The sequence below is a fragment of the Mustelus asterias genome, unplaced genomic scaffold, assembly GCF_964213995.1.
Source record: "Mustelus asterias unplaced genomic scaffold, sMusAst1.hap1.1 HAP1_SCAFFOLD_2441, whole genome shotgun sequence".
Lineage (NCBI taxonomy): Eukaryota > Metazoa > Chordata > Chondrichthyes > Carcharhiniformes > Triakidae > Mustelus > Mustelus asterias.
The window spans coordinates 10,052-37,314 of record NW_027592386.1 but is presented as its reverse complement, the minus strand read 5'-3'; the positions used below and the strand labels follow the sequence as shown (position 1 = coordinate 37,314).

General features: G+C 46.5%; 1 protein-coding gene across 1 annotated transcript; it reads left to right on the top strand.

Moving 5' to 3' along the window:
• Positions 1–245: 245 nt before the first annotated feature.
• On the top strand, positions 246–21,887 carry LOC144489692 (afadin- and alpha-actinin-binding protein-like). The gene is made up of 14 exons (XM_078207548.1): positions 246–267; positions 1,061–1,230; positions 4,215–4,430; positions 5,514–5,624; positions 7,402–7,537; positions 9,095–9,170; positions 11,252–11,426; positions 13,724–13,841; positions 16,127–16,248; positions 17,687–17,848; positions 18,440–18,561; positions 19,198–19,199; positions 20,332–20,509; positions 21,263–21,887. Exons 1-14 carry the CDS (start codon positions 246–248, stop codon positions 21,438–21,440), a joined length of 1,788 nt encoding a protein of 595 aa, XP_078063674.1. The 3' UTR covers positions 21,441–21,887.
• Positions 21,888–27,263: the final 5,376 nt, after the last annotated feature.

The window sequence follows — 27,263 nt, the reverse complement described above, 5'->3', positions numbered from 1 at the left end:
GGTTTCGGATTCCAGCATCCGCAGTAATTTGCTTTTATTAATTGAACCCAGATCCCTGACGCTGTGAGGCAGCTAACCACTATGCCGAGGATGATAAACTAGTTTTGTGAAGGATGTTGTTTTTTTTATTAATGCAGTCTTCCTAAACCATCACCTTGTCTCCTTTTTGCTTTTGTCTTCCTCCAGCCCTCACTTGTGTATAATAATAATTCTTCATGTGGAAAGTTGGATTCCCAGTTGAGGAGATGGATGACTGGAAAACTCCAGGTGAGCTTTTGTCCAATCCGTAGCGTGTCAAACAAAAAAAGAAAAGCTTGCATTTATAAAGCGGCTTTCATAACCTCAGCAAAGTGCTTTACAGCCAATGACTCTTGACGCATAGTCACGGTTATAATGTAGCAAACACAGCAGCCAATTGGCGCACAGCAAGCTCCCACAAACGGTTGTTGATCTGCCAGTCATGATTCAGTTTGTGCTTTGTGGTGAACCACTGTTACTACATGTATGTGCCTGGACACACCCACGCTGCACCTGGCCTGAGACTCCTCCCTTTCCACCTGAAACCCCTCCCTTTCCACCCAGAGTGGGATATAAAGGTGATGGTCCCTCCCCCTCGCCTCAGTCTAGACCAGGTCAGCTACAAGGGTGTGCTCCTGTTCTCTGTGAATAAAAGCCTATTAGTTTCCCTCACTCACTGGAGTCTTCGTGTCATAATTGATAGTGCATCATGCTTCCATTCGACAAGCAGCAGAGGCCCCCAGCGTAGCTCCTAGCAGCATTCCCCTGATCGATAGGGGTGGCAGACTGGGTAAAGATCGGCCAGTCTCAACGTAGCGCAGCAAGATTAGCCTCGGAATGAGAGAGGGAATATTACAACCTGTATCGGCTAGTTAACCTTGTGCATCACCAAGTCTGCAGACCTACCTTGTTTCAGTATTATTCAGTGCAGCAATAGGGGAGGGCACTATGGGGGGAGTGGGGATAGCTGACGCTGCTTGGCTCTCCTGCTGAAACTCTTGCCCTAACTGTTGGTGTTTACCTCTCCCTGATTTCTCCACAGATGCGAAGAGTTTCATTGTGAGGCGTGTTTCTCAGTCTGCCTCGCCGTTCTCCCCCGCCAGCACCATAACTCTGCACTGTTCCCCGGTGTTGCCACTTCCAAACCTCTTCAACCCAAATGTGTTCTGCCGGGGTGACAATGCGGAGGAGTGTATCTCGTACCTAAACAAGGTAGGCTGAAGTGAAACACTGCTCTAGTTTTCATGGCCAAATGTGTAAATACAGATGTTGTGGCTCTGGGCTTGTGAGACATTACTAATTACAGCAATAGGAAGAAGCCACTGGCCTACTCCTGGGTACCACATACCTGAAGCAAAACATGCACCTTAAACTCTATCCAGAAATTAAATACATCCCTAAGTCTTTCAATTATTTTCTCCACCCCAATCTGATTTGACATCATAGAATCTACAGTGTAGAAGGAAGCTATTCAGCCAATTGAGCCTGCACTGACAACAATCCCACCCAGGTCCCATCCCCGAAACCCCACATATCTACCCTCCTAATCCCCCAACACTAAGGGGCAATTTAGCATGGCCAATCAACACGTCTTTGGACAGTGGGAGGAAACCCACGCAGACACGGGGAGAACGTGCAGACTCCGCACAGCCAGTCGTCCCAGTGGAGAATCGAACCCGGGTCCCTGGCGTTGAGGCAACAGTGCTAACCACTGTGCTGCTCCGTCATTGCCACAAAAACAGAAAATGCTGGAAAATCTCAGCAGGTCCGACAGCATCTGTGGAGAGCGAACAGAGCTGACGTTTCGAGTTGGGACGACCCAGCATTTTCTGTTACTGCAGATGCTGGAATCTGAAACATTTTGCTATTATTTGACATCGTTGCCAGTTCTGTACAGAATGTCATGTGCACTCTCTTGGTTAACAATCCGTTGGTGTGACCAGATTGTGTAATCAGTTGGTTGCAGTTTGTGCTGCTTTGAGAGTGGAAGCTATTGCATCAGCTCCACTTGGTAAATGTATTGCCCATTGAGCCAATAAAATAGAACATGTGTTCCACTCTCCCTAACTCCTCACCAGGGGATTCGATATGGTTCTCCGATCAGTCCAACTGAAAGCATCTTAAAGAGCAAGGAGTTCTCTCTCTCCCAGTGTCTGTCACTAAAAGTCAATGTGCGTTACTACACTGCTGCCCACTCTATCATAGAATCCCTACAGTGCAGAAGATGGCCATTTGGCCCATCGAGCCTGCACCGACAACAATCCCACCCAGGCCCTATCCCTGTAACCCCATATATTAACCTGCTAGTCCCCCTGACACTAAGGGTCAATTTAGCACGGCCAATCCACCTAACCCCCACATCTTTGGACTGTGGGAGGAAATCAGAGCACCCGGAGGAAACCCACGCAGACATGGGGAGAACGTGCAGACTCCACACAGACAGTGACCCAAGCTGGGAATCGAACCCATGTCCCTGGCACTGAGGTAGCAGTGCTAACCACTGTGCCACCCTTACGAGGATAGGTACTGTTTCTCAGCAAGTGGGAAATGAATACCATCAACTTAAGTTCCATAAAAAGTAAACATATACTCATATAAAAGAAGCAGTTAGATATAGCCCTTGAGGCAAAGGGGATCAAAGGATATGGAGGGGAAGATGGGATCAGGCTATTGAGTTGGATGATCAGCCATGATAATGAATGGCGGAGCAGGCTTGAAGGGCCGAATGGCCTCCTCCTATTTTCTATAAATGGTCCTGTGATAGGGGTAGGGAAGGAGGAATGCTAAAGTTAAGACTGATGCTTCTCTGTGCCATTCTCTTGACTTTTTTCCCCTTGCTCCCTCTCCCGTTTCAATGCCTTCCAATTCGCTCTGCTAACCCAGACCTGCAGTTATCTCTGCTAAAGGGCGAGAGTGAGTTTTCAGTTCATTCTCACAAGCAGTCACTGAGTGCACCATCTCCCTGCTCCAGTTAATATGTGGGCTATCCCAACACAACATGTCTAATTAATGTTGTGGCAGGCTAAAGTACCCACTCTGCCATTGGTAGTATTTCACTGAAAATGCTTGAAGTAACTATCTCCGCAGTAAATCAGTACTCGCTGCCTCTAGTGTGTACCAGCAGCAGAGTGTACTAGAATCTCAACATTATAATCTTTTAATGATATGGAATGGAATACTGGTTAATCTGAATGGTTTGATTTATTATTGTCACATGTTTTGGTGTCCAGTGAAAAGTATTGTTTCGTGCGTGCTACACAGAAAACATACCATTCATAGAGTACATGGAGAAGGAAAGGAGAGGGTGCAGAATGTAGTGTTAAGGTCATAGCTAGGGTGTAGAGAAAGATCAACTTAATATAAGGTAGCAAAAACAGAGAATGTTGGATTGTCTTTGGACATTAAGGGGCAATTTAGCATGGCCAATCCAACTAACCCACACATCTTTGGACGCTAAGGGCCAATGTTTCAAGTCTAGATGACTCTTTGTCAGCTCTGACGAAGGGTCATCTAGACTCAAAACGTTGGCTCTAATCTCTCCTCTCAGATGCTGTCAGACCTGCTGAGATTTTCCAGCATTTTCTGTTTTTGTTTCGGATTCCAGCATCCGCAGTATTTTGCTTTTAATTTAATATAAGGTAGATTGTTTCAAAAGTCAGATGGCAGCAAGGAAGAAGCTGTTCTTGAGTCGCTTGGTACGTGACCTCAGACTTTTGTATCTTTTTTTCTTGCGGGAGGAAGGTGGAAGAGAGAATGTCTGGGGTGCGTGGAGTCCTTAATTATGCTGGCTGCTTTTCCAAGGCAGTAATAAGTGTAGACAGAGCTGATGGATGGGAGTGAGTGATGGACTGGGCTATGTTCATGACCCTTTGTAGTTTCTTGTGGTCTTGGGCAGAGCAGGAGCCATACCAAGCTCTGATACAACCAGGAAGGATGCTTTCTATGGGACATCTGTAGAAGTTGGTGAGAGGTGTAGTGGACAGGCCAAATTTCCTTAGCATTTTTGTGCTTGTACATTCCAGTCTTGGGAACATGGTTTAGGTCCAGGCTCTGAGCTTTGAGTGAGGCTGCTAATGTTGGCTATTTGTACAACGCCTTCTTTCTGACAGCTGTCAGTCTGTCCTAGACCCACATGTTGTCCAAGAGGTGACCCAAGTGGACAGGGTGTCTAACCATTCCTCATTTTAATATTCCAGGAACTGAACACGTTAGGACTTCCTGCTTTGTTTGACGACGATAGTTTTGAGGAGAATCCAGTTTTGAGCTGTAACCCGGTAACCTTAATAAACTGCGTGTATGGCCTGCTGCAGCTCTATTGGAGGAACACGGCTAAAGTGAGTGGCCTGGAAAGGGAGCGGCTAAAATCCTTCACTGAGCAGGATGGTTTGAAAAGTAGCCAGTTGAAACTGCAGGTGAGTCGCACTGGAACGGAGGCCTGTAATAACATCAACATTTGGGCAAACTTAATACTGGGTGTTATTAAGTGAGGATGCTGCTGGGGCAGTGGTATTGTCACTGGACTAGTAATCCCGAGACCCAGGGTAATGCCCTGGGGACCCAGGTTCGAACCCCACCACAGCAGATGGTGGAGTTTGAATTGAATAAAAAAAATCTACTGATGACCATGAAACCATTGTCAATTGTTGTAAATACTAATGTCCTTTAGGGAAGGAAATCTGCCGTCCTTACCTGGTCTGGCCTATCTATGACTCCAGAGCCACAGCAATGTGGTTGATGCTTAACTACCCTCTGAAATGGCCTAGCAAGCCACTCGGTTCAAGGGCAATTAGGGATGGGCAATAAATGCTGGGCCAGCCAGCGACACCCACATCCCACAAAAGAATTTTAAAAATTTCCACCCCATCTGAGCAACAGAAAAGGATATGGGGTGCATTGGCTCCTGCTGTGTTCCACTATCCAAGGGCTGATAGCTTTGTTTCGTGCTGTGTTATGGGGGATCGAGCTCAACTCTCTTGTATTGAGTGGGTCGTTTTCACAGACTTAGCAGAGGCCTCAGAATCAGTTCCAAGGTAGGAGGAATCTTCTCTCAGAATGAGGATCGAACACTGCCGGCCGGTTCGTTTATTGAAGGGTGAGGTTTGTGCTGCTGATTAAGTGGCTGGTACCGGTCCTCCGATGCGTAGGTTCTGCACGCAGGAGGATGTTCCAGCCGGTTCCACAGGCAGATTAATGAAGAGCTGCTGGAAATGGTTGGAGAAAAGAGGAAGTTAGTGCTTAACAAAGAGAAAATTTGGCTACATTCTTTGAATAGTTAGGAGACAAATGGAGAGGGGAAACAGAGGAGAAAATGGATGATGATGGAGTAGGGTGGGTGGGGAAGGGGTGGGATGGGGATTTATGACAGTAACCTTCTGGAAAAATCCTGACCTCCCCAATAGTCCACGTCCCAAACAACACAGAAGCTGTTTATTTGAAGGGAGGAAAGATCAAATCACTCTGGAGTAGGTTTACAGTTGCTGTGCTTCTCCAAACAGGAGGAGGTAACGGAACTGGAGCAAGAAGTTACTGTGTTACAGACAAAAGAGGAACAACAGCAGAAGAGTATCCGGAGTTTGAATAGTCAGCTAAAGAACCACAAGGAGGAGGTAAGATCTCCTGTCAGGGTGTTCATCTATATCTGTGATCTGTGCACGGTGGCACAGTGGTTAGCACTGCTGCCTCTCAGCACCAGGGACCCGGGTTTGATTCCTGGCTTGGGTCACTGCAGAATCTGCATATTCTTCCCCCGTGTCTGCGTGGGTTTCCTCCCACACTCCAAAGATGTGTGGGTTAGGTTGATTGGCCAGGCTAAATTGCCCCTCAGCGTTAAGGGGATTATGGGGATAGGGCCTGGGTGGGATTGTAGTCAGTGCAGACTCGATGGGCCGAATGGCCTCCTTCTGCACTGTAGGGACTCTGCGATTCGCTCAAGTCTCTTAACTCCTGCTACTCGGAGCTGAGTCTTCCTTCTCCTGATTAGAGGTGAGAGTGAAGGTGGAAGTTTTGATGTTTGACTTGTTGGCAGGAGTGCAGAGTAACGGATATCTACACAACTGGATGTAGTAAGTGTGGCTGGGAGGGATAACCAGTGCTGTATAAGGAAACATGGTCTAGGAGGTAGGTTTTATGGAGATTTCTGAAGTGCAGGGGATTGGCCACTGACCATCTCCAATAAGTGAGGATCCACCCTTCATCTCTTGACGTTAAATGGCATTGCCATCGCTAAATGCCTCACTATCGACATGTTGGGAGTCACCATTGACCAGCCACACAAACACTGCCTACAAGAGCAGGTCAGAGGCTGGGAATCCTGTGTAACTCGTCCCCTGTCTCCCCAAAGCCTGTCCACCTTCTACAAGGCCCAAGTCAGCAGTGTGATGGAATTCTCCCCATTTGCCTGGATGGGTGCAGCTCCAGCAACACTCGGGACAAAGCAGCCCCACTCAATTGGCACCACATCCACAAGCCATTGAATCCCTCCACCACTGACAACCAGTGCACACTGCTGTCACTATCTCCAAGACGCACTGTGACAACTCGCCAAGGTTCCTCAGGCAGCACCTTCCAAACACACAATCACTATCACCTAGAATTTCCACCTGGAAATTCGGATTTAAGCCACTCCTATCCTGACTTGGAAATATGTCACTTGGGTCAAAATCCTGGAACACCCTCCCTAACAGCAGTGTGGGTGTACCTACACCACATAGACTGCAGCAGTTCAAGAAGGCAGCTCACCACCACCTTCTCAAGGGCAATAAATGATGGCCAAGCCAACAACACCCACATCACTTGAATGAAAAAAATTAAGAAGGGAATTTAGACCTTAGGGCCATAAGATATAGAAGCGGAATTAGGCTATTCGGCCCATCGAGTCTGCTCTGCCATTCAATCGTGGTTGATATGATTCTCATCCCCATTCTCCTGCCTGCTCCCCTTATTAATCAAGAACCTATCTATCTGTCTTAAATCCACTCGGTGACCTGGCCTCCACTGCCCTCTGTGACAATGAGTTCCACAGATTCACCACTCTCTGGCGAAAGAAATTCCTCCATCTCAGTTTTAAAGGAGCGTCCCTTCACTCTGAGGTTGTGCCCTCGAGTTCTAGTCTCTCCCACTAGTGGAAACATCCTCTCCACGTCCACTCTATCCAGGCCCCTCCGTATTCTGTAAGTTTCAATGAGATTTCCCTTCATCCTTCTAAACTCCATGGAATATAGACCCAGACTCCTCAACCGCTCCTCGTATGACAAACCCTTCATTCCTGGGATCATTCTTGTGAACCCCCTCTGGAGATGGAGGAGAATTTGGAGGTAGGGGCCTTAGCACCACCAGAAGTGACCAATGTGGGTTAGTTAGTGACTGCTGCTCTCTCTTATCCAGGTGGTGAAGTTGCAGGGTGTTATAGCGAGTCGGACAGCTCAGTATCTGCACGATCTGAAGAGGAAGGAGCAGGAGCTGAATAAACTAAAGGAGAAGATGCATCACTACCTGACAGACAAAAAGGACAAAAGAATTGGTAACTATCTGACTATTTGAGGGTTGGGTGTGGGGAATCCCAGTTGTGGATACAGACTCCCTACAAGCGCAGACCCTGCTTATCGTGGGCATGGACGACCTGCAACATGTGCCATTGCTGTGAGCACCAGTTAAAGACAGGTCTTGGAAAACTGACCAGCTAACATGGGCAGTTCATGGAAGTGCTGAACCTGTGTATGCTGGAAAAGCAAGATCAGTAAAGGCTGGGAACATTCAGCAGCTGCGGTAGAGAACGTGGAGTGAGGGAAGGAATTCGGGTTGATTCAGAATTTCTTTAGACAAGTATTAACATTGTATTTCAGCCATTTTGATTTGTTTTATTATTGTTACATGTATTAGCATACAGTGAAAAGTATTGTTTCTTGCGCGCTATACAGACAAAGCATACTGTTCATAGAGAAGGAAACGAGAGTGCAGAATGTAGTGTTACAGTCATAGCTAGGGTGTAGAGAAAGATCAACTTAATGCAAGGTAAATCCATTCAAAAGTCTGACAGCAGCAGGGAAGAAGCTGTTCTTGAGTCGGTCGGTACGTGACCTCAGACTTTTGTATCCTTTTCCCGACGGAAGAAGGTGGAAGAGAGAATGTCCGGGGTGTGTAGGGTCCTTAATTATGCAGGCTGCTTTGCCGAGGCAGCGGGAAGTGTAGACAGAGTCAATGGATGGGAGGCTGATTTGAGTGATGGACTGGGCTTCGTTCACGACCTTTTGTAGTTTCTTGGGCAGAGCAGGAGCCATACCAAGCTGTGATACAACCAGAAAGAATGCTTTCTATGGTGCATCTGTAAAGGTTGGTGAGAGTCGTAGCTGACATGCCAAATTTCCTTAGTCTTCTGAGAAAGTAGAGGCGTTGGTGGGCTTTCTTGACTCTGGTGTCGGCATGGGGGGACCAGGACAGGTTGTTGGTGACCTGCACCCTAGAAAGGTTGAGAAGGCTTTGTCATTTCAACCAGCTCTTTGTGCCGTCACCTCAGCCAATTTCTCAATAAGGTTAGCCTAGTTTTTTAAAAACATGTTGGTCGCTGCTTTGATTTTTGCCATCCCCAATTATTATGGGGAAACCATATTAACCAACAAGTCTGCTGTAGACAGTGGAGCTGTGCTCATCTGGGGAGGAACCAGCCTGGACAGCACCACTGAAATACACATGAACAAGGAAGCCTGTCCAAAACAGTGATACATAATGTACACGCACCTCATACCATCCCCCTCGGCAAGGCAAAGAAATCTTCTAAAGCTCACCCCCTTTTTAAGGGGAAGAAGTTTGGCAAAATTCTTCTGTTGCCTTTTCTTCCCCATCACTGCCTCTTGCGTTGGGTTTTAGCGTTTCTGAAGGACCTGTACACTGAGGACCGCGAAGGAGACACGTGTAACCTCTCATCATTAGAAGGGATGAGCAAAAAGAGGGGGATTAAGCTATACTAGATTGTAGGGGGCTTCTGTGAAGTCGAGGTGCACCTCTGTTCAGGACTGGGAGAACTGCCAATTGGCAGCACATAAAAAAATAAACTAAATCCCGCTTACTCTCTGTTTTTAAGCTATAGATATCCTGAATCACATTGGACGGTCTGATGGTAAACGCTCCTTGTGGCGAACGGGCAAGACTGAGTTAAAGTAAGATTTGCCGTCTCTCGTACTCTGCCCAATCTAAAACTGAATTCCACCCTATGTTCTGAACTGAATATATTTTTGAATAACTGGCAGTGATTTACATGCCGTGCTGTGAGGCAGTTTCTACACGAACACAATCCCACCATTGGGATTTAGGAACGGAGCCACGGGAAAGAAAAAGGGAGTTTGTATTATCAAGGACTTTATTTAGATTCCGCAAACCAAATGCTTGCTGTGTTAGTTTAACAGCGGGAGAGGTGGATTTGAAGCCAGGACAGGTTTATGACTTGTTGATGGATGTGTAGAGTGCAGTGCTCGGGAAGTGATGGAGATGGTTGGAGTTCTTCTGTTACTCAGGAAGGCAAATGCATCCTTTCAAAGTGGCCAGAATAACCTTGCTGCTGCCTCCCTACCTCTGCCATGAGTTACTTGCAAATTAGTCCGATTTCAACTCTGAGCTGCCGCATGTGAAGTGATGTGTCGGGAATCTGACTGCATTTTATTTCTAACAGTTTAAATAAAATTTTAATTTAATAAATAATGCTTGCGTCCCTATTCAGAGAATCCTACAGTGCAGGAGGAGGCCATTCAGCCCATCGAGTCTGCACCGACCACAATCCCACCCAGGCCCTACCCCTATAACGCCATGCATTTACCCTAGCTAGTTCCCTGACACTAAGGGGCAATTTAGAATGGCCAATCTTCCTAACCCCGCACATCTTTGGACTGTGGGAGGAAACCGTAGCACCCGGAGGAAACCCACACAGACACGGGGAGAATGTGCAAATTCCGCACAGACAGTGACCCAAGCTGGGATTTGCACCCTGGTCTTGAACCTGGGTCCCTGGCGCTGTGAGGCAGCAGTGCTAACCCACTGTGCCGCAGTGCTGTCTATTGTGCCTATTATGTTCTGTTATATTCTACAAGAGTGACTAGTGTCAACGCCCCCCTCCCTCCCTCCCCCCATGGTCAGTTTCCGAGGCCTGAGATTCTGTTTTAGCTTGGCCACTTTTTCAATTCCCCATCTTCTCCCAGAACACTTGGCATTCTTCTTGTTTGCTGTAACTCCCTTCTGAACCTGAACCGAACAGGGTTTAAACCTTTTGTTGTCTTGCTCCCCAAGTGTTGCTGCTGTAAGCTACACTCCTCCAGGTACCATGCCCCAAGAGGGTCTTGGCAACCATGGACTCCCATTGGATTAATCCATGATTATGCCTGGGGTAAATTCCTAATATCCTTTCAAAGAGAACAAAGAATATTTACAGCACAGGAACAGGCCCTTCGGCCCTCCAAGCCTGCGCTGACCATGGTGCCCGACTGAACAAAAACCCCCTACCCTTCCAGGGACCATATTCCTCTATTCTCATCCTATTCATGTATTTGTCAAGACACCCTTTAAAAGTCACTATCGTATCTGCTTTCACTACCCCCCCCCCCCCCCCCCCCCCACCCTCCCGGGCAATGAGTTCCAGGCACCCACTACTGTGTTTTTAAAAACAAATCTGCAGTATGGCTGACCAGGAAACTGTCCCACTCTTACCGCCTGCCATCAGGCCTATTGGAAGGATTTACAACCTGATAATCAACCTGCTTTGCTGTGTTATGAATATTCATTCCTTGGCCATCAAACCCTGACGTGAGACTTGAACCTGGAGCTTTTGGTCCAGAGATGGGGATGTTACCCACCGTACCACAAGACCTCCTGACACTATTCCCTTCTTATATAAGCTGTATTGTGTGGTAGAGTCACATTGGCTGTTCTTCTATGAATTCCTCACCTCCTGAAACCAATGCAATTAGTTGAGGTCTAAATTTCCCCTCCAATAATCATTAACTCGGACTAACCAGTGTTGCCCACTTTGACCATGAGGGACCTTTGCTTTAATGTTTTTGAGAAGCTGTATTTGTGTGTGCCAGGTGATGACGTGGCTTGTTGGGGGACTACAAACATGTATTTGGCCAGGTTGATGCCAACCCTTCTCCCTGGTTGTTGGTGGCAGGATAGACAAGGAAAGTTTGTTCTCAGGATGCCTTAAGGCTCAGTGCTTGCTTTTAAATACACAATGTCTCCCTCTGTGTTGCAGGAGGGAAGAAGAAATGTGCAAAGTGCTTGTCATTAACTACGAAGCTCAAATCAAGGAGCTAGTGTTGGATAATGCAGAACTGACCAGGGTTTTGAACCAGTTGAAGAATGAAATGAATGGGTTTCTGAGTCTGCAGCAGAAGCTCTGCAGAGTCAATCCTCTTCAGTCACTGGCAGTGAGTATGTGGCAGTAACAATGGTCTGATGGTCAGTAAGAGCTTTAATAACTTCTAACCGACCCAGCTGAACAAAGCACAATTCCATCTGGGCATTCCAGAATGCAGGAATTATTTTATACTGAGTAACAATTACACCGTGAAATGCTTAATCCTCAATTAATCATCCATTTGATTTTAGTCTTGTTTAGTTATCAAGTTTAAGTTTATTTATTAGTGTCACAAGTAGGCTTACATTAACACTACAATGAAGTTACTGTGAAAATCCCCGAGTCACCACATTCCAGTGCTTGTCCGGGCGCATGGAGGGAGAATTTAGCACAGCTAATGCACCCTAACCAGTGCATCTTTCGGATTGTGGGAGGAAACCGGAGCACCCTATTATAGAAAGGATATTCTTAAACTAGGAAGAGTGCAGAAAAGATTTACTAGGATGCTATTGGGACTTGATGGATTGAGTTATAAGGAGAGGCTGGATAGACTGGGACTTTTTTCTCTGGAGCGTCGGAGGCTGAGGGGTGATCTTATAGAGGTCTATAAAATAATGAGGGGCACAGATCAGTTAGATAGTCAATATCTTTTCCCAAAGGCAGGAGAGTCTAAAACTAGAGGGCATAGGTTTAAGGGGAGAGATACAAAAGTGTCTAGAGGGGCAATTTTTTCAGAGGGTGGTGAGTGTCTGGAACGAGCTGCCAGAGGTAGTAGTGGAGGGGGGTACAATTTTATCTTTTAAAAAGCGTTTAGATAGTTACATGAGTAAGGTGGCTATTGAGGGATATGGGCCAAACGCGGGCAATTGGGACTAGCTTAAACTGGGCAGCATGGACAAGTTGGGCCGAAGGGCCTGTTTCCATGCTGTAAACCTCTGATGCAATGAACTACCTGAAGCCAAAATCACTATAGCTTCATAGCAGCCAATCTCCCCACAGCAAGGTCCCATCAACAATAAATTCAGTAACTGACCAGTTATTCTATTTGGGTTTTGCTGTTTCCCCTGGTGTTGTGAGACTTCTTACTAAGGGATATTGGCCAGGAAACCAGATTTTAAAAATAGTGCCTGACAATCTGTTACATCCATGCAAGCCAGCAGTCAGGGCCTCGATTTAATAGCTCAAGATGGCACCTAGGGCAGTGCAGCACTCCCTCAGTCCTGCACTGAAGTGTCAGCCCTAGATTTCCATTTACAGTATCACGGGAGGCTATTTTTAAGTGTTGGCTTCAACAGTACATTCCAACCAATTAGACAGTGAACATCCTCTGGTAAGCTGTATGTTAAATCATAGAATCCCAACATGACAGAAGGAGGCCATTCAGCCCATCAATTCTGTACAATCCTACCCAGGCCCTATCCCCATAACCCCATGCATTTACCCTAGCTAGTCCCCCTGACGCTAAGGGACAATTTAGCATGGCCTATCCACCTAACCTGCACATCTTTGACTGTGGGAGGAAACCCACGCAGAGACGGGGAGAACGTGCAAACTCCACGCAGACAGTCACCCAAGCTGGGAATTGAACCCTGGCGCTGAGGCAGCAGTGCTGACCACTGTGCCACCTGTAAGAGGAAGTTTTTGCTTCCTACCAGCATAAAAGACGAGCCGACATGAGTACAGTACAAAAAGGCAACACAAGCTTTATTCCCTGTCCAAAATAACAGACCACAGGCCTGGGGGAAGACAGCTGCTCGCCAACTGCTTCCCCCGGCCATTGTGCGCTTTACAATTTATAGGGTTTTGAACTTCACGCCAAACGTATGGTAATGGGCTCATTCAAAGTGGTTGTTGATAGTATGAATGGGACCCACGTGGGTTATTGTCATTTACTACAAGTTACGTGATCAGTACCTACTAAAACAATCAGCAATAACACACAGCGGTGACCCAATAGCGAAGTATTGAAAAGCCATTTATAGATGGGTGGGGTTGATCTGTGGCTAATGGTGAAGTAATCCTATTTCTCCTGGGCCGATCGCTTTCTGGAGAGTTCCCTTTGTGATTTGAACTCCTTGCATAATCTAATCAGTTGAGCTATTGTCTATGTTTCCCTGCCTGGAGTCTAAAGTGATTAAAACTGTCTGTAGTGATTAGAGGGTGCAAGGAACCTCTCCATGAGTCATCGCATTGCTGTGAGCTGCTGACAACATTTCCCATCATTCATTGCTGGGCAAAATAAATTCGATATAAACGCGTAAAAATGTCCATGATATTGAGCATAAGTTGTCCCCTTCACCACCCATGTTGAAATCTAATGTTCTGACTGGCTTAACACATTATCTAAGTGCTGATTTATTGAAATAGGAGGAAGAAATGGATGTCAATAATGAGTCCCTGGATACCACCAGAGGACATCTGACCAACAGTGTTCAAAAGCAGTGGAACTCCTTGAAGGATCACATGGCAAAACTAGAAGCCGCGGGTAAAGTGAATGGCATCTTATCTCATTCTGGCAGCTGGAAATGATCTGATGTGAATTTTTAAAAAGTAATAAGTCCTTTTTAAAATGCCTTCGCACCCTCCCACATCGTAGCAACCACTGGCTCCTCAAAATGGTTCCTAGTTTTGCCCTCACTACCATACTCCGAAACCATTTCCACACGTATCAACCAACCTAGAATCATTGACACAGGAGGAGACCATTCAGCCCATTGAGTCCATACCAGCCCTCTGTACAGCCAGCGATTCGATCCCATTTCCCTTGCTCTCTCCATAGTCCTGAAAGTTTAAGTGCCCTAATGATGGCCTGTGAGAAGAACCTCCTGGCGTAAGTCTTCCTTACAGCTGGATAACAAAAGCTTTTGGGGAAGGGGGTTCCAGCAGCTGCCGCTCCCTTTGCAAGATGGGGCTCTGGCTGCTTTCTATCTGGCATTGTAGTATAGTTGGCTATGTTCCTGGACTGGTAACCCAGAACCTAGGCTAGAAGTGCAGTGTTCAACTGTTCATGAATTTGAATCCAGCTGATCTCCATGTGAAGTTGTCCTAAAACCCACCTGATCCACCAGTATCCTTTTCGGAGAGGGGAAACTTGCTGTGAGTGACTCCAGACCCTCCACCCACACACCAACATGACTAACTCTTCCCTCGAGAGTGGCCACTTAATTGAATCAAACTTCTTCAAATGTTGAGAGGCATAGATCGGGTGGACTCTCAGAGGCTTTTTCCCAGGGTGGAAATGGCTGCTACGAGAGGACACAGGTTTAAGGTGCTGGGAGGTAGGTACAGTGGAGATGTTAGGGGTAAGTTTTTCACACAGGGTCGTGGGCGAGTGGAATCGGCTGCCGTCAGTGGTGGTGGAGGCGAACTCGACAGGGTCTTTTAAGAGACTCCTGGATGAGTACATGGAGCGTAATAGGATGGAGGGTTATAGGTAGGTCTAGAAGGTAGGGATGTGTTCGGCACAACTTGGGGGCCGAAGGGCCTGTTTGTGCTGTAGTTTTTCTATGTTCTATGTTTCTAAATAGGCTCACTGTCACCTTCTGCGGGGCAGATTGGCATAGAATCCCGACAATGCAGAAGGAGGCCATTCAGCCCATTGAGTCTGCACCAACCGCAATCTCACCCTGGCCCTATCCCTGTAACCCCATGCATTTACCCTGCTAATCCCCCTGACATTAAGGGGCAATTTAGCATGGCCAATCCACCTAACCTGCACATCTTTGGAGTGTGGGAGGAAACCGGAGCACCCGGAGGAAACCCACGCAGACACGGAGAGAACGTGCAAACTCCACACAGTGACCCAAGCCCGGGAATCGAACCCGGGTCCCTGGCGCTGAGACAGCAGTGCTAACCACTGTGTGCCGCCTGGGATGGGCAATGAATGTTGTTCCTTCATTCCATAAGATGTTGAGAATTAAGAGCATTCGGCCCATTGAACACACAATGTGATCATGGCTGCTCTGACTGGCCTTAACTCCATGTTCCCCATACCCCGTGACTCCCTGTAGCTGTCGATGACTCTGGTCTGAACAATGACATGGTCTCTGGCAAAAGAGAACTCCACAGACTAGTGACCCTCCGAGGAAAGTGCTCCTTATCTCTGCTTTAAATGGGAGACCACCTTATTTTTAAACTGTGTGGCCCCATCATGAATAAAAGCAAAGAACAATCGGCAGTGATCTGTCTTGTGTGACCCTGTTGGCATGTCAGCTACGACACTCTCCCAACCTTTACAGATGCACCATAGAAAGCATTCTCTCTGGTTGTATCACAGCTTGGTATGGCTCCTGCTCTGCCCAAGACCGCAAGGAACTACAAAAGGTTGTGAATGTAGCCCAGTCCATCACGCAAACCAGCCTCCCATCCATTGATTCTGTCTACACTCCCCACTGCCTCGGCAAAGCAGCCTGCATAATCAAGGACCCCACGCACCCCGGGCATTCTCTCTTCCATCGGGAAAAAGATACAAAACTCTGAGGTCACGTACCAACCGACTCAAGAACAGCTTCTTCCCTGCTGCCGTCAGACTTTTGAATGGACCTACCTCACACTAAGATGATCTTTCTCTACACCCTAGCTATGACTATAATACTACATTCTGCACTCCCTCCTTTCCTTCTCTATGAACGGTATGCTTTGTCTGTGTAGCGCGCAAGAAACAATACTTTTCACTATGTTAGTTAATGTGACAATAATAAATCAAATCAAGAGTATTGACTGGGAGGCCAAATAAATCCCCTGTCTCCCTGTGCAATAATTTCCCCGCAGCTCTGAGGAAGTCTCCGGTTGTTGGGAAGGATGTAACTGACCACGATAAGGAAATGGCCAAGCTCAAGCTGGAACTTGAACAGAGTAAGGAGATCATGAGTGCACAGCAGCAACTTCTGGAGGTACGTGCTACTGGGCAAAGCGATGATTGATTTCTTCAACAGAAACTCCTCTCCTGTTCCTTTGACTAACATCATGGGTAATTTTGTCACTTTTTTTTTTCTGGTGTATAACTTGCCATTCTTTCTCTGCCACTCTCCTCCCTCCTGCCTCTCTCCATTCTATGTACTAACACCGCAATATGTTTATAGTAAGGCGCATCTCCATTGGCCAAGACAGGTTTGAGTCCGAGGTCCCATAGGTCATTTGGCACCCAGGTGCAGAGTTCAAAGGGCAGCCTTGGTTGTCATTCAGACTTCTGAACACTCCTGTCTCTGGAGAAGGTGGGCTTAATGTCTTTAGATAGGCCTGTTAACCTCTAACATTAAGAGCAAGACTGTATAGGAGTAGGGATGTCTTGCTGCAGTTATACAAGGCCTTGGTGAGGCCACACCCTGAGTACTGTGTGCAGTTATGGTCTCCTAGTCTAAGGAAGGACATCCTTGCTATTGAAGGAGTCCAGTGAAGGTTCACCAGACTGATTCCTGGAATGGCAGGACTGACGTATGATGAGAGACTGGATCGACTGGGCTTGTACTCACTGGAATTTAGAAGAATGAGAGGGGATCTCATAGAAACATATAAAATCCTGATGGGACTGGACAGGCTGGATGCAGGAAGGATGTCCCCGGTGTTGGGGAAGTCCAGAATTCGGGGTCACGGTCTAAGAATAAGGGGTAAACCATTCAGGACTGAGGTGAGGAAGAATTTCTTCACTTAGATGTGAACCTGTAGAATTCTCTACCACAGAAAGCTGTTGGGGCCAGTTCGTTAGATATGTTCAAGAGGGAGTTGGACGTGGCCCTTGTGGCTAAAGGGATCAAGGGGTACGGAGAGAAAGCAGGAGTGGGATACTGGAAGTGCATGATCATATTGAATGGTGGGACAGGGCCAAACGGCCTTCTCCTGCACCAATTTTCCATGGACTGTAGCCACGTGTGTCCTGTGCAAAATGAAGGGAGACACTGCAGTGAGGGGCGGGAAGTGGCAGATCTCCTGTGCGTTTACAGGGATGGGGAAAAGATCTGATCTTGACCAGATAGAATCCATACAGTGCAGAAGGAGGCCATTCAGCCCTTTGAGTCTGCACTCAGCACAATTCCCCCCCCCCCCCATTCCCGTAACCCCACATATTTGCCCTGCTAATGCCCCTGACACTAGGGTTAATTTAGCAATGGCCAATCCACCTAACCCGCACATCTTTGGACAGATCGCTGACATCCTGGAACATGTATTCTGAGATGAAATACTTCACAGCTGCTGAGGGTTTGGCAGCCTAATGGAGGTCCCCAGAGGGGGTTTGGCAGCCTAATGGCCCTTTCCAGAGGCTGTAGGTGTGTAATGAAATAGGACAGTTTGTGTTTTTTTAAAGATCTGCTGCCTTCTACTTTTACATTCCAGGAGCAGTTGGCCATTCAGAAAGAGGATCTGGCCTGCGGTTCTGATTTGTTGGAGGAGGAAGAATTGTTCCACAAAGAGCGGCTGCTGTTTGAGGAGCAGAGGAAGAACTTTGCGACAGAGAGGCAGAAGTTCACGGAGGCAGCAATTCGACTGGGTCAGGAGGTGAGTACAGAAACGGTGTCCTGGGCTGGACATTAATTTTACAGATGAACCATAGAAAGCATCCTTTCTGGTTGTACCACAGCTCGGTATGGGCTCCTGCTCTGCCCAAGACCGCAAGGAACTACAAAGAGTTGTGAATTAGCCCAATCCAATCACACAAACCAGCCTCCCATCCATTGACTCTGTCTACACTTCCTGCTGCCTTGGCAACGCCGCCAGCATAATTAAGGACCCCATGCACCCTGGACACATTTTCTTCCGTCGGGAGAAAGATACAAAAGTCTGGGGTCCCGTACCAACCGACTCAAGAACAGCTTCTTCCCTGCTGCCGTCAGACTTTTGAATGGACCTACCTCACATTAAGTTGATCTTTCTCTACACCCTAGCTATGACTGTAACACTACATTCTGCAACCTGTCCTTTCCTTCTCTATGAACGGTATGCTTTGTCTGTATAGCGCGCAGGAAACAATACTTTACACTCTGTTAATACATGTGACAATAATAAATCAATTAATTTAGATTGTGGAGCCAAGGCTCCCCTCAAGATCCCCTGCTGCAAATTTACTTTCTCTCTCTTGTTTTGGTTTAGAGAAAATTATTTGAGGAAGAACGTGCGCTCCACCTGAAGGAGCAGTTCTTAAACCTGACTCCATTTCGTGATCAGAGGACAAAGCCCATGTGGAAACGGCAGACTCCCTTCTCTCCCAGTAAGTGGTTCGCAATGAGTTCCGGTTCCCGTGGGAGTTTTGAACTGTGATTTTTTTTTTTGGGGGGGGGGGGGGATAGCATTCCCTGATTCCTCATGTGCTTTCTGAAAAGTGGGTGACTTTTGGACAGAATGTTCCTCGTGTTCAGTGTAACAATTTGTACAGAACAGCCTGGGGATTCTTTTAGGAGAAACTGTGAGCAGAACGAGACCAAATGGGCTTTTGGAAATATAGGAGCAGTAATAGGCTGTTCACCCCCTCTGGGTCCACCGTTCAGTTAGGCCATGGCTGCTTAACTCTGAATGCAGGCTTCGGTTCTGTAACCTTGCCAAACACCAAAACTATTTTGGAATTTTTAATTGACCCCTGTCTCAGCAGCCTTTTAGGTAGAGGGTTAGAATTAGCACCCCCCCCCTTTATTTGTTAAGGGTTACAAGTTAGCCCCCTCCCCCCCTTCATTTAAAACATGTTTCCTCTGTTACGCAGTCTTATCATCTCTCAATCTTTCTGTTACAAATGAGACAAGTTTCAATAACTGTTGAAATCCACACCTCCATCGTTCAGTTCTCTCTCCTTAATGCTCTGGCTGAGGATAGTTTCCTCCTGTTACCACCACCTTAAAGGTGGCGGTCTTTTAAAGGGGTCATTCCTTTTTGTATCTGAACCCCTCGTCAGCCTCCAACCCTCATTGTCCAGCTGCACCTCGTATTTCACTCTGTATCTATTGCAGCTCGTTGGTGGCTAGCTTTATCACAGCTGCTGAGCAGGGCTGTGTGTGGTTTCTTCCGGACAGTAGCATTGCAGGAGATGCTATCTCGGTCCACCATATTTAACAGTATTGGCAACTGGGCTGCTACTTTACCACCAATTCCTTGGTCATTGAACAGTGCATGTGCTAGAGAGGGATTTGAGTGAAGTAGAAAATGTTGAGCATGGATTAGTGGAATAGAATCCCTACAGGGCAGAGGAGACCATTTGGCCCATCGGGTCTGTACCGACTCTCTCCCAGCCCCTATTTTCACCCTCCCCCCGCCCCACACAGTACTGGGGACCCAGGTTCAATTCCTGGTTTGGGTCACTGTGGAGTCTGCACGTTCTCCCGAGTGTCTGCATGGGTTTCCTCCCACAGTCTGAAAGACGTGCTGGTTAGGTGATTGGCCATGCTAAATTCTCCCTCTGTGTACCTGAACAGGCGCCGGAGTGTGGCGACTAGGGGATTTTCACTAACTTCATTGCAGTGTTAATGTAAGCCTATTTGTGACGAATAAATAAAGTTAATCCCACATTTATCCTGTGAATCCCCCTAACCTACACGTCTTGGGACACTAAGGGGCAATTTAGCATGGCCAATGCACCTAACCTGCACATCTTTGGAGGGAGGGAAACCGGAGGAAACCCACGCAGACACGGAGAATGGGCAAACTCCATGCAGACCGTCACCCAAGGCTGGAATCGAACCCGGGTCCCTGGTGCTAATGAGCACCACCAAGATTGTCCAGAGGTTCAGGTTTTGTTATCCAGCAGTGTGAACCACAGTGTCGCCCGAGGAAAGGGACTTTAATGGTCTCGGCACTTCTCCAACATCTCAAAGCATTTTTATTTGTAGAAAGATCCCAGGTATATCGGGCCATTCTCCAAGCTTAAGTTCCATTGAGGCCAGAGGAAGTTGTGCAGGAACATGAGTTAACTACCTCCTTTTGGGAGCTCCCTTCTGTTGGTGTGTCTCTGTTCCCCTGTAAGGATTTACTCATTAAATTTTGCTTCACTTCTCTAGACCAGGAAAACACACCTCCACGTCTAACCAATCGGAATGTGGGTAGGTTGTCCACATGTTCTCACCGCGCTCTGAAGCGCACTCCAAGCCCACTGTCCAAAAGCACCAACCTCCGGAGACACTCTTTGCCCACGACCTGTGAACTGTATGAGGTGTTGGGGATTATCCCAGAACAGAGGTAAATGCCGGTGTTTGTTAATTGTCTGAACCGATCCAGAAAGGGTTTCTTAAAAATTAGACTTTTATCAAATGTCAGTTGAGAGAGGATGTGGGGGGGGTTCTGGCTGTGAAAATGAAGTGTGTGCTCGTGTGGGTCTCTCTCCCACCCCAACAACACATTAAATATCTTTGTTTTCTCTGCAGAAGTCATTTCAATTTAAAATAATCCTCTGCTCTATGGGAGTGGGCCACGTTAACCTCCTCTCATACAGTTAGGGTATGGTCGTGTTAGGGTGCTATGATCAGGTACAGCTCCATTGTGTTAATTGCAAAGTCAGCTAGCTAAAATGGCCGCTGCTGACTATAGACGCCAGGATTCTCTAGAACAGCGCGAGCATTTTCCATCCCAGCCAATGCCCAATTCTTACTTAACCTGAGGCGGAGATGCCGGTGTTGGACTTGGGTGGGCATAGTAAGAAGTGTCTCAACACCAGATTAAAATCCAACAGGATTATTTGGTAGCACGAGCTTTCGGAGCGCTGCCCCTTCATCAGGTGAGTGCACTCAGTAAGCCTGTTGGATTTTAACCTGGTGGTGTGAGGTTTCTTAATCTGGAGGGGGGGGGGGGTGAAAGCAGGATGATGAGGGTGACCAGGATGGAGCTGGTGGGGACAGGGTGATGGTTAGGATGGGACGGTTGTGTGGGATGGTGGCGTTTGGGGCGAATGGTATATTTAGCTGCATTTGATGCTGCATCTGATGCTTGTTCCAGCTTCAGGCCTGTCACCGCTGTGCGACTCAAGAGATCTGGCAGCACAAGAGAGAGTCCATCCAACCAGCGCGATTCAGCAACCCAAACCAGAAACAGCCTGGAGTGGATCCCCACTGCCCTGTTTGTGAATGACTCCAGTGAGTCTTTGTGCTGTGGACACTTGTGCACTCCAATCTAACGGCCATGTTACTTGCTGCAGATGTCCTGAGCCTTTTTATAAACTGAGTAGTGTGTGTTCTGCATTCACTCAGGAAATTGTTCCTACGGCTGTAGATTGATTAATTAAACGCGAGGAGAATTAAAACTGGTTTGTTTCCTAAGCCCTGTTGTTGCCTCGTGCTGAAATTGGCTGAGATTTTGTATTATCGCTGAAGTATATAATTTTATCACTGTGCTACAAATTATATATTGCTGCTATTTTAGAGAGACGATTCCCTGAGACCTGAATGTTGCCACTTTGGTCCCAGAAGAAAGAGTTTGAAAGGCCGGTGACATCTTGTCCCAGTCCTTCTAACAAATTGCCCCATTGTAACGGACTTTTGTATCGAGGGAGATTTGTAGACAGTTGTAAGTCTTGATGCTGTGGATTTTAATGTATCTGAATAATAAACGTTTTCTGTAATACACTCTTTTAAAAACTCTCTATTTGCTTATTGTAATGACACAATGTCACAGACTTCATAAGGAATACAAATTATTTACTAATGAGGAAAAGCTGCAAAGAGGCTAGCTGCCCCTACATGTCTACTACATGCCTTCTAGGTGTCTTCTGCCCAAGAGAACTCCCACTTCCTGGGGTGATTAGCCACTTTCAGTCCCAATTGGTCCCTCGAGCCAGGTGATCCTCTTCTGCTGTGTTGCCCTCTGATGTAGGGTGGCTAATTAGGCTAACAAACACACAACCATGGATTTAGGAACACTAACTTTAGAATGATGTTGAACTATGGGAAGGTAAGCCAGCCAGGGCTGTTGCCATAGACAGCTCTGCATAATTAACAAATAATTCTCATTTAAAACATGTATTTTGAATTTACAAGATGGATGTGTTTTGCTTTTGGTTACATTTTGTGAAACTTCGGTCAGTGACAAAATACAGGGAGAGGGAAGGAACAATAGATTCACTAAAAGCAGTAGCCAGGGACAAGATGGCTACCAATGCTAGCCTTATGAATAGAGTCACACAACTCCGAGAATGCAGGTGGCGAGCAGACATGAAGAATTTCTCCAGGGTCGGATGAGAATCGCAAGGGTTCAACTCGGTGGAAATCATTCTCCCATTTCACTGACCAGCGTCCCATATTGCTGGGCAACAGAAAGAAAGATGTGAGATGTGCTGCCCTTGGAAAGGGTCCAGAGGAGGTTCACAAGAATGATCCCGGGAATGAAGAGCTTGTCGTACGAGGAACTGTTGAGGACTCTGGGTCTGTACTCGTTGGAGTTTAGAAGGATGAGGGGGGATCTTATTGAAACTTACAGGATACTGCGAGGCCTGGATAGAGTGGATGTGGAGAGGATGTTTCCACTAGTAGGAAAAACTGGAACCAGAGGGCACAACCTCAGGCTAAAGGGATGATCCTTTAAAACGGAGATGAGGAGGAATTTCTTCAGCCGGAGTGGTGAATCTGTGGAACTCTTTGCCACAGAAGGCTGTGGAGGCCAAACATAAGAACTAGGAGCAGGAATAGGCCACCTGACTATTCAATAAGATCATGGCTGATCTTTTGGTGGACTCAGCTCTACTTGCCCGCCCGCTCACCATAACCCTTAATTCCTTTACTGTTCAAAAATTTATCTATCCTTGCCTTAAAAACATTCAATGAGGTAGCCTCAACTGCTTCACTGGGCAGGGAATTCCACACATTCACAACCCTTTGTGTGAAGAGGTTCCTCCTCAACTCAGTCCTAAATCTGCTTCCCCTTATTTTGAGGCTATGCCCCCTAGTTTTAGTTTCACCCGCCAGTGGAAATGACTTCCCTGCTATCTTATAGAAACACAAGATTATGAAGGGAATAGATAAGATCTCTCCTCATTCTTCTGAATTCCAATGTGTAGTCCCAGTCTACTCAGTCTCTCGTCATAAGCCAACCCTCAACTCCTAGTGAATCTCCTCTGCACCCCCTCCAGTGCCAGTATATTCTTTCTCAAGTATGGAGACCAAAACTGTACACAGTACTCCAGGTGTGGCCTCACCAGCACCTTATACAGCTGCAACATAACCTCGCTGTTTTTAAACTCTAGCAATGAAGGACAAAATTCCATTTGCCTTCTTAATTACCTGCTGCACCTGCAAACCAACTCCTTGAGATTCCTGCACAAGGACACCCAGGTCCCTCTGCACAGCAGCATGCTGCAATTTTTTACCATTTAAATAATAGTCCATTTTGCTGTTGTTCCTACCAAAATGGATGACCTCACATTTACCAACATTGTACCCCATCTACCAGACCCTCGCCCACTCACTCAGACTATCTCTATCCCTTTGCAGACTTTCAGCGTCCTCTGCACACTTTGCTCTTCCACCCATCTTGGTGTCATCTGCGAATTTTGGCACACTACACTTGGACTCCAAATCATCTATGTAAATCGTAAACAATTGCGGTCCCAACACTGATCCCTGAGGCACACCACTAGTTACTGATCGCCAACTAGAAAAACACCCATTTACCCCCACTCTTTGCTTTCTGTTAGTTAACCAATCCTCTATCCATGCTAATACATTACCCATAACACCGAGCACCTTTATCTTATGTAGCAGTCTTTGGCGTGGCACCTTGTCAAATGCCTTCTGGAAATCTAGATACACCACATCCACAGGTTCCCCATTGTCCACTGCACATGTAATGTTCTCAAAGAATTCCACCAAATTAGTCAAACATGACCTGCCCTTCATTGAGTGTCATTTGAGGTCATTGTCTTTAAGACCGAGATAGGTTCTTGATAAAGGGATCGGGGTAATGGGGATGAGAAAAATATCAGCCATGATTGAATGGCGGAGCAGACTCGATGGGCCGAGTGGCCTCATTCTGTTTCTGTCTTATGGTCTGTAATTTAATAACAGATGAAATCCCATTAGGTCAGGATGTGTGTTAGTGGCTGGAGTGAATGACAGGAGGTTACTGACTGATTTGTATTAATGTTTACTGGATAATGTCCGCTACAAAGGTGGACAAAATGATTTTGGGAATGTATAACTGCTTTCGCTGGGGCTTTGTTTTTCAGACTGGTATCCAGCTGCCCACATTCTATATCTTGAGTGCTGGGCTTCCTCGTATCATTGTCCCATTTGATCGTTTGGTTAAATAAAGTCACGTCCTCATCAGTACACTGCATTTTGAGTCTTTGTATTAGCTTTAATAGCTATACATAGCCTCGAGAGGAAGCCCCCCCCCCTCTGCACCCTTTAAAAGTACAATCAGCAGATCCCTTCCCCTTTAACTCCTTTATATAATCCTAAATAACTTGCTCGGTCCTGAACTCAAACTAAACCTTTTATACACGAGTCAATTACAAATTGAATCTGTTTCCTGGGGGTTGGGGGGGATGTAATTCTGTTGTCTGAGATGCCTCCACAGAATCGACGTTAACAGGAGCTGCAATAAAGGGCACCTCTTCTGGAACAGACGGTTCATTACTACTTGCTTCCAAGGGGCTATCAGGTCTGTCTACAATGCGTTGATCAGCTACTTCAGTGCTTACAGGTTCAAAAATGTTTCTTGACAGCGACACTGACAGCTGGTGAGTGTCTCTCTCTTCCTCAAGTGGTCCACGTGCTTACAAACAATCCATCCTTCGGGTCTGGTCATAGGGACACTAATTCCCAAGATCTAACTGATCCACTTCCTGACACCATGTTGTTTTATGTATTTAACGAGTCTTTATGTAGCTGTGGTGGTGGCTCATTGAGATCCTGAGGTGTGTGAGTCCAAACACACTTTTTATTGGTTTTAACTATGTAGAGTTCCCAATGTTATCTTGCATGGAGCTCTTCTATGCAGGCTTGCTGCTTTTCCGTTGTGGCCAATTCAGTATTCTTGTCCTGGAGTGTAATCTCAGTTTCTTTCTCTATCTGAATTGCTGATTTTTGCTGTCAATTTCACTGCTTTTACCCCTTCTGTTAATTTCTCATCGTCGAGCTTCCTTCAAACTCCTCCCCCTCCATATTCAGTTCTTCACTGGACTAGTTATTTTCTAGTTGCTTCATGGAGTTCACCTTATAATTTTCCAACTTAATTTTGTCAATTTCTGCAACTTTTTTCCAAGTTTGCTGCTGATTCATGTTTTTAATGTCTTCTCTAGAGCTTTAATTTTCTCAATAGTTCCTGTTTTTCTTTTTGAAGTCTAAAGTTCTGAATTTCCTCTGAGGTGAATCCATGTTCTTACTGGACACTTGCATTTTAAGTACCTTTTTTATAAGAAGAACAGTACAACACAGGAACAGGCCCTTTGGTCCTCCAAGCCTGCACCGATCATGTTTACCGATCCTTTCAACCGCTTATATCCCTCTATTCCCTGTCTGTTCATGTGCCTATCAAGATAAGTCTTAAATGTGGCTAATGTATCTACCTCAACCACCTCACTTGGCCGTGCATTCCAGGCCCCCACCACTCTGTGTAAAAAAAAAACCTTGCCCCACACATCTCCACTCAACCTTTCACCCCTTATCTATTAGAACCATAGAAAATTACAGCTCAGAAACAGGCCTTTTGGCCCTTCTTGTCTGTGCCGAACCATTTTATGCCTAGTCCCACTGACCTGCACTTGGACCATATCCCTCCACACCCCTCTCATCCATGAACCCGTCCAAGTTTTTCTTAAATGTTAAAAGTGACCCCGCATTTACCACTTTATCCGGCAGCTCATTCCACACTCCCACCACTCTCTGCGTGAAGAAGCCCCCCCTAATATTCCTTTTAAACCTTTCTCCTTTCACCCTTAACCCATGCCCTCTGGTTTTTTTCTCCCCTAGCCTCAGCGGAAAAAGCCTGCTTGCATTCACTCTATCTATACCCATCAAAATCTTATACACCTCTATCAAATCTCCCCTCAATCTTCTACGCTCCAGGGAATAAAGTCCCAACCTATTCAATCTCTCTCTGTAACTCAGCTTCTCAAGTCCCGGCAACATCCTTGTGAACCTTCTCTGCACTCTTTCAATCTTACTTACATCCTTCCTGTAACTAGGTGACCAAAACTGTACACAATACTCCAAATTCGGCCTCACCAATGCCTTATATAACCTTACCATAACACTCCAACTTTTATACTCGATACTCCGATTTATAAAGGCCAATGTACCAAAGGCACTCTTTACGACCCTATCCACCTGTGACGTCACTTTTAGGGAATTCTGTACCTGTATTCCCAGATCCCTCTGTTCAACTGCACTCTTCAGAGTCCTACCATTTACCCTGTACGTTCTTCTTTGGTTTGTCCTTCCAAAGTGCAATATCTCACACTTGTCTGCGTTAAATTCCATTTGCCATTTTTCAGCCCATTTTTCTAGTTGGTCCAAATCCCTCTGCAAGCTTTGAAAACCTTCCTCACTGTCCACTACACCTCCAATCTTTGTATCATCAGCAAACTTGCTGATCCAATTTACCACATTATCATCCAGATCATTGATATAGATGACAAACAACAATGGACCCAACACTGATCCCTGCGGCACACCACTAGTCACAGGCCTCCACTCAGAGAAGCAATCCGCCACAACCACTCTCTGGCTTCTTCCATCGAGCCAGTGTCTTATCCAATTTACTACCTCCCCATGTATACCTAGCGACTGAACTTTCCTAACTAACCTCCCATGAGGGACCTTGTCAAAGGCCTTGCTGAAATCCAGGTAGACAACATCCACCGCCTTCCCTTCATCCACTTTCCTGGTAACCTCCTCGAAAAACTCTAATAGATTGGTCAAACATGACCTACCACGCACAAAGCCATGTTGACTCTCCCTAATAAGTCCCTGTCTATCCAAATATTTGTAGATCCTATCCCTTA